Here is a 7,438-nt window from a genome sequence, read left to right as displayed (position 1 = left end):
TTTTATATTTTTCATTTCGCTTTTTTATTTTTCCTCTGCTTCTGCTTCTTCTTCTTCTTCTTCTGTGTTTCTTTCTGCTTCCATTTCCATTCGTTTCTTCTTCTTCTTCTTCTCTCAATCTCTTCTTCTTCTTCTTCTTCTTCTGATCTTCATCTGTTCTTCTGTTCTTCTTCTTCTTCTTCTGATCTTCATCTGTTCTTTTCTTCTTCTGCTGCTCTTAATCTTTCTGTTCTTTGTCCCCCCCCTCCCTTCCATCCTCACCATCACCATCGTCGCCTCCTTCCTTGGGCCTCAACGATTCTCATCATCGATCTGGCATCCCGACCTTCTGGTATGCACCTCCCCACCTAATTCCCATTCTCCTTCTCCTTCTCTTGTTTTCCCCAAATCTTTGAGTTCTTGTTCTCTCTCGTTTCTTTGAGCCAGACAACGGAACCCTAAAAAAAGTAAAATTAAAAAACAAATTGGAACAGAAAAAGGGAAAACAGAAATGACCCGGTATATTTTATTCTTTCTTCTCTGTTTTCATTCTCGATTTTCACATAAATCATGTCGTTTTCAACACGGGATTGAAAACTTGATCTGCGTACCTGTCCATGTTCAGATCATTCTTGAAAAGAAAGATTTCCTCATCTTGCTTGTCTTGTATTGATCTTTGGTTTTTTTCCCCCCTGTGTTTTTACAAAATTCTGTTCAGATAAGCTGCCAACAAAAGAAGGATTATGAGTTTCCGAATATCGTCTCCGTCTATGGTGAATTCTGTAAATGGTCTGATGAAAATCAAAGGAACTGAACTTCCCACTCCTCCTAACGATAACGCAATCAAGGTAAAAATATCCATCTAGTAATCCCATCAAATTAATATGCAGGGAAAATAAAACCCTCCGAAATACCCCCCCGGAGTTTGGAGGCCCCCTAGTTCTCCTTGTTTTTACCCAAATGCCCTTTCGTCAAACCCTGTTTGGGGCCAGTGTCGGCATGGGAAAACAATGAGAATGCGGGGAATGGAAAAAATTCAAAAGACCCAGGGGTATTTCCGAGTTTCCCACCTCAAACATCCTATCGTTGAATATTGTTAGTTTTTAAATTGCAAAGTTTCTTGGGCATTTCTTTGAATTTTGAGACAGAATTTCATGTGAAGCTTAAAATCTATCCCTGTGAAACCTCTCACAGATCTGTTTTTTTGTATCCAAAAATAGGTTAGGAAACCTTACACCATCTCTAAACAAAGAGAGAAATGGTCAGAAGATGAACATCACAAGTTCCTGGAAGCATTAAAGCTCTATGGTCGCGCTTGGCGATGTATTGAAGGTTAGTTATTTGGGTATGCATGTATGTATATTAGTTATTTGGAGATAGATAGATAGATACATGAATAGAGAGGGAGAGGGAGAGGGAGAGATGATATGTGGTGAAAGTATTTCATTTTATGGATTTAAAGTGAATGTGCTACATCTACCCTTGTGTAGAACACATTGGCACGAAAACAACAATTCAAATACGAAGCCACGCACAAAAGTTCTTCTCAAAGGTTTCTTCCAATCACTATGATTCATATGCTATATATAAATGTATGTGTATGTGTGTATTGATCAATAAAAACTACTAAAAAAATCTCAAGCAATGAGTAAATCATACATGTGACTTGGTTAAGCATTTCGAAAATACAGAGCATTCCAAAATGAAACTCCTCATAGCCCTTAAAAGATTTGGACAAATAATCTTTTATGAAGATATTTTACTTCTCTCCTCGATCAAATGAAGCTTCGGTTAGTCAGATTTTGAAGCAACTAAGAGGAAATTCTTTATATTAGCCTTATTAGAAACATCAAATCATTTTGTCTTCAAGTTTTTCAAGCACAAATTAATTAGGCACCAGTATAACACATACTCTTATGTTCCCTTTTGCTTAACATAAGAATGGAGAAACATCATTGGATATTGGATTCAAGTTTCTGTTTTATAAGATATGGATCCTAGCCATTGCTTGTGTGCTAGAACTACCAGTGTTTCAGAACTGACATCCTCTTCTTTGATATGATTTCTGTGTATTTAGATGGAGAGAGAGAGTGCAATAGGTGGGTGTTCAATAAATCATGGAAGCTCGGGAGAGATTGAAATACCACCACCACGTCCAAAAAGACGATCAAATCACCCATATCCTCGTAAAGAAGGGAATTCACACTCAACGCCTTATCGATTAGTTGAAGACACAGACTCATCACCTATTGAGGTTTGTCTTCAATGTGCAAATGCCTTTTATATATTTGTTAACAAAAGTAAGATTGACTAAAGCATGGTTCATTGCTCAATTAATGACTTAAAATTTTGTACTTTGTTTTCAAGCATGATTAGTAATTTCTATTTGGTTCTAATGTTTTTATTTTTGTTTTACCATGGTAGCATAGAGATCTTGATTTAGGAGAATGTATTGAGAATAGTTGCATATTAATAAGATGGCTTGGTCTCATGAGACCTGCCTGTTTTTTCATAGTAATTGAAGATGAAAAACTCTTAAAAGTACAATTTGTTGCTATGTACTAGGTACTAAAAGAAATAACTGGATTAACTGAAACAAAACTCCGGTTATTCGGTAAAAGTTTTGTCATTCCGGAGAATGAAAGTGAATATTCTCCTAAGTCAGAGGTTTCAACGGGAACAGATCACATGTCAATGGAAGCCGGGGAGATCTCTAGCACTATACTGCAACCCATTAGCAACACCAAATCTGGCGTATCCGATGATGAAACGGAACTTGTTCATCAATCTGTAACTTCCAATCTTGACTGTGATGAGGATGGCCAAACACCTAATGCAGCAAATTCTACTAGCATTTCTATGGAATCACAGACATCGCAACAGTTTCCAAGCCAATCATATCTACCTGCTTTAAACTCTATGATGCCATTTCCAATGTATTGGCCATACAGTTTCGGTCAATATGCCACGTCCAAGGATGGTGATGTTGATGGTGATGATATGAATGCTTTTGATCATGCTGCCTCTCATGCTTTTATAGCATCAGCCTGGTCATCCATGCATAGTTCTTTATCTGGTTTTAACAACAATGTGAACTTGTTGTATAGCCCAACAGCTCTTATGGGCTCTTTTAGGCCTCAATTGCCAGCGACTACATGCAACTCGAGAAAGGTGATGGGCAATAATAATGATAATGTTAATAATAGTAAATGCAGTGCCCAAAGGAATAGTGAGAATGAGCATCGTAATGCCGAGGATTCTAGCTCTGATCAACGCTTTGACATGGCCTCAGGCACCAGAAATTTATCATGTTGTGGTAGAACTAGTTCCGATGAACCATCAGTGACAAAGAGGCTCAAAAGGTCCAGTGTGTTTGATGATGGTGGAAGAGTGAGTGATGAGTATGTATGTAATTTTAGATCAACCCTGCAAAGTCAAGTATCACCTGAGGTCGATAATTCAATTGGAGTAGGTATAAGCAGTAACAATGAAGAACACAGAGAAAGGGATTCCCATGAGATTGATAACAGACCCACTTTGCCATTTTCTCTCATGTTTCAAGAGAATAGACCAGGGAATGATAGATCAGCCTTTACTAATATGAGAACAAAAGCAAAAGCAAAACCTGATGGAAATCAAATGATTTCTAGACCAATAGCATGTTCAAGATATAGTGGTGCTGGATTTGTTCCATACAAGAGGCCTCCTCTTGCCATGTAGTACTTTCAATGTTTTACATCAATCAATCTTCTTTCAATATACAAGAGATGAATCTCTTCCTCTCTTTGGTGGCTCGTTTACATTGCAGCATGAAAATCATAAAATAGAGAGATTCCAACCCCAGTTGGAACCTTGCTATGTCTATTTATCTATTTTCTTTGCATCATACATAGAGAAAAAAATGAGGGTATATTTAATTTGGCAAGGAAACATATGGGATTTAAATTCAAGATGTGGGTTTTAATGTGGATAATCACAAATGTCATTGTGCTGTTTGATAAGAAGTAGCAAGTTTTCTTTTTCCCTTTCTTTGGGGTTTCCTCGTGACGGACTTTCACTAGTCTTCACGCAATTCCTAAGCTTTCCACCCTTTTGTTCGAGGCAATCAGAAGCGTGTGTGCCATCTAGGATCAGAACACAACTCTTAAAAGCTTTCCATCAATTTTTTGGGGAATAATTAATTAACCATCACAGTTGAGACTAGCCCCATTTTAGGTGCCTTGCAAAAGACATCTTTGTACTTGTTGATGAGCTCAGATCAGCTTATCCTCGAGATTAGTTCGGTATATCTGTGCTTGCCATTTTCACTAATTTTGGATTCTCTAGGATTCTAGACTATTTTTGAGTATATGCAGAGGATGGCCACTTGTAATTTGGCTGCAATCTCCTCTTTGGTTTTGGCATCATAAATAGCACCAACTTAACCTCTTGACACGATTCAGCTGGGAAATAAGCTAATCCTCTTTCATTATTTTTATTAGTGTAATTTTGCAATGCTCAAATCTAGTTAGTGGCACACCTTGACCATTGTTATGCTGAGTGCACGATGCACGCTCCGCACTTAGTATTTTCATATTCATAATTTTGCAATTTATCTTTTCATTACTTAATCTCCACCTTTGGATAAAGGCTTGATACCTATTTGTGCACGAGCAATGGGGAAATGTGGTGGGTGGAGAAACTCACATTGCACGATTTTTGAATGGGGAAAATGAGAACATATCTAGAGATAACAAATCTCAAAGAAATTGTAAATGGGTTCAGGCACATCGTGAGTAGAAAAGTAAAGACCTTAGCTAGATGCAAGGATAGAGATAATAATGCATCTAAGTGATTGAAGCAATGTGGGGATACTTGAATCAATTACACCGGCCCTTTGACTCTACCACTAAAATCTTCTCATATCGAATATTGATGAACATGGAGATGCGTGAAGTAGAATCTATTAACATCTTCATTTTTTATTAGCAAAGACAAGTTAGATGTTGCAATCATGGTGCGTAACATTATTGATGAGATAGCAAAATGTGAAAAGCTCATAGGTGCATTACTCTCATGTTTTATCACCGTCATAAGGATTAAGTATTTACGGTGATGAAAACGAATCTCAATATAAATAATCTAATAGAAAAAAAATCAAACGTGATGAATTGTGACAAAAGAGACCAAATGACCTCTTTGAAGTTAGTCATATGGCTATGGCAACATCAATGAAACATCACAAAGGCAATTATCACGAATTGAAAATCCAAAAGTTACCCATGAGGAATGATTTTCCTCTACGACGATTGGTAGAAATCACAACAAATACAATCATTCGTCGACATTGCAACAAATGTGCTCATATTGAACATCCATTTAGAAAGAAGCAATGTGATCAAAGAGGAATTAAAGGACGAAGTTTTTCTTCACAAGAAATTGGAACCACAAAGAAAACAATAATAACTTCATTCAAGCATTCATATGTGAAGTAGAAGATAGAAAAAGAAATGATGCAATAAGAAAGCAAGAAATAAAATCATAATTGGGTCCACCAAACACGGTGCAAGTTGAGAACATTTGTTCTTTGATACTATGCAACGCACAATGAGAACCTCTAACACAACTACAAAGCTCTTCCATAAGTAGTAGAAGTTGGGTTTGGAGGCAATGGCATGAAAACAACCATTAGTAAAGGAGGAGTGACCCTATCAATAAATAAAATAAAGCCAGTTAACATTCTAAATGTCTATTATGTTGTAAGTGAAGCCACAAGTAATGGACCATAATAAATTTTCACTTCAATTGTGCAATAATATGACATCAATTACCAACTAGAGGAATCCTCAAACTTCATGCCCAAAACTTGGTCGTCTGTACCCTCATCAAATAAGATATCAAACATCAACCCAAGCCCATACACCATAAGGAAACCTCATCATTGATCCTCTACTTCTTTGAAATTATCACTTTGAACTAAAATCCATGAACTATTTTGAAGGCATTCCAACAACTCCGTAAATACATGTTCTTATGTGAAGGATACATTTATGGAAAACAATATCAACAAAGTGAAAGTTTCCACACAATATAACAAAACGGAGAGACCATTGCAATCAATTCATTCTAGTCTATGTGAACCAATGCTAACTATTCGATTGGATGGCAACAAAGGATTCATCTCTTTTATAGATGATTTTACTAGATTTCCAAGCTTATGTTCTCCTAAAGAGGAGGCTTCAAATCTTTCATAACCTACAAAGCTAGAGTCAAAATCAATGTGAAAGTAAGATCACCAAAATTAGAAGAAATATGTGAATGGACCAAGTTTTTCATGAACATATCATCCTTTACAATCCACCACAAAAATGAAAAATTAGAATGGTTGTTGATCTGAGTTGAAGCATGTTCCAAGTAATTTTGGCAAGACATTATTGGCACCACTTGCTATCTACAAAACATTTCACGTCACGAAGTATTAGGTCTCAACACTCCATATGTAATGCGGTTTTCCATAAACCACATGTTGATCAATTTTGTATATTGTGTGCAACCATATCTTAGCAGAGAAAAGAACAAAGCTAGATCCTCATGCTTGACCAAATAGAGAAAACATATTAAATTTGCATGTTCATCGGCTATGCAAAATCATGAAGAATAAAAACCGATGCGAAGAAGTATCTGAATGTGTTTGAGTGAGTGAGTGAGTATGTATAGGTGTAAGTTTATGCACACGAGTACGTGTGTAAATAAGGATATACGTGTGTAATATATGCGTCCGACCTTTGATGAATACATAAGCAAACAATCATTGGCCACCCCATGTACAAAAATCGAATCGACAACGTTGATAAGACATGCTCAATGAATGAATGCGAGTCTCGCATGGACGTTCCTTATTCTTGGTTCAACTTGGACAAGCTAGCTACATTCTAGTGTGCTCAAACGACACATGTGTGTGTGATTTGATGATCTTTTCAATGGAGTGAGAGGCCTAGGACTAACTTCTCCAACGGGTCTGGGTCTGGGTTTGGGTCTATGTCTGTGTCTGAGTCGAGTTGATAGAAGGAAGGGTCGTGTGTGTCTAAGTGACGCGTTACACGGGGTGGTTTTTGCATTCGCATTATTAGTGTGAAAACTCAAGCATTGTGGGCGGACACGTTTGAAACCATTTGGATCGCTCCCTAAACCCTAACCCTAACCCTAACCCTAACCCTAGAAAACATAGCCTGTATCGCATTTAAAAAGCGAATGTGGGTCGCAGTTTCAGTCTCACGCTGTGACGCAGAGAGAGAGAGGGGCTTTGGGGTAATGAAGAGGATGATGTTAGGCGACTTAGCAGGAAATCCATTCACTGAAGATATTGTTTCGTCTGTGTGTTTGTTGTGTTTTCCTCCTTATCTGTTATTGTCGAGATTGTGCTTAGACTCGGAAACTATGATATTAACATATGCTTTGCTGTAATTTTAGCATGCTATGG

General features: G+C 37.3%; 1 protein-coding gene across 2 annotated transcripts; it reads left to right on the top strand.

Annotated features, from left to right (window-relative positions):
- The first annotated feature begins 663 nt into the window (after nt 1–663).
- LOC147860253 (uncharacterized) lies at nt 664–4,414 on the top strand. Of its 2 annotated transcripts, XM_087325061.1 has the most exons (5): nt 664–827; nt 1,200–1,311; nt 1,470–1,531; nt 2,057–2,233; nt 2,545–4,414. In XM_087325061.1, the coding sequence occupies exons 1-5, from the start codon at nt 723–725 to the stop codon at nt 3,697–3,699; spliced, it is 1,611 nt and encodes a 536-aa protein (XP_087181187.1). In that variant the 5' UTR covers nt 664–722; the 3' UTR covers nt 3,700–4,414. The 2 variants fall into 2 exon arrangements, with proteins under 2 accessions (XP_087181187.1, XP_087181188.1); XM_087325062.1 differs by lacking the exon at nt 1,470–1,531 and having other exon boundaries at nt 674–827.
- The last annotated feature ends 3,024 nt before the right edge of the window (nt 4,415–7,438 follow it).

The sequence above is a fragment of the Azolla caroliniana genome, unplaced genomic scaffold (assembly GCF_043228905.1).
Source record: "Azolla caroliniana isolate FFs.n. ecotype wild unplaced genomic scaffold, voAzoCaro1.0.p SCAF_9, whole genome shotgun sequence".
Taxonomy (NCBI): Eukaryota; Viridiplantae; Streptophyta; class Polypodiopsida; order Salviniales; family Salviniaceae; genus Azolla; species Azolla caroliniana.
The sequence above is the reverse complement of the archived record's forward strand: the minus strand, read 5'-3'. Positions and strand labels throughout refer to the sequence as shown.

What these genes read in the sequence shown, in the direction of transcription:
- LOC147860253 (XM_087325061.1), top strand. Translation starts at nt 723, where the DNA reads ATGAGTTTCCGAATATCGTCTCCGTCTATGGTGAATTCTGTAAATGGT. An exon ending in CTAACGATAACGCAATCAAG is followed by an intron (nt 828 to 1,199) that starts GTAAAAATATCC and finishes ATCCAAAAATAG; the next exon opens with GTTAGGAAACCTTACACCAT. An exon ending in CGCTTGGCGATGTATTGAAG is followed by an intron (nt 1,312 to 1,469) that starts GTTAGTTATTTG and finishes ACCCTTGTGTAG; the next exon opens with AACACATTGGCACGAAAACA.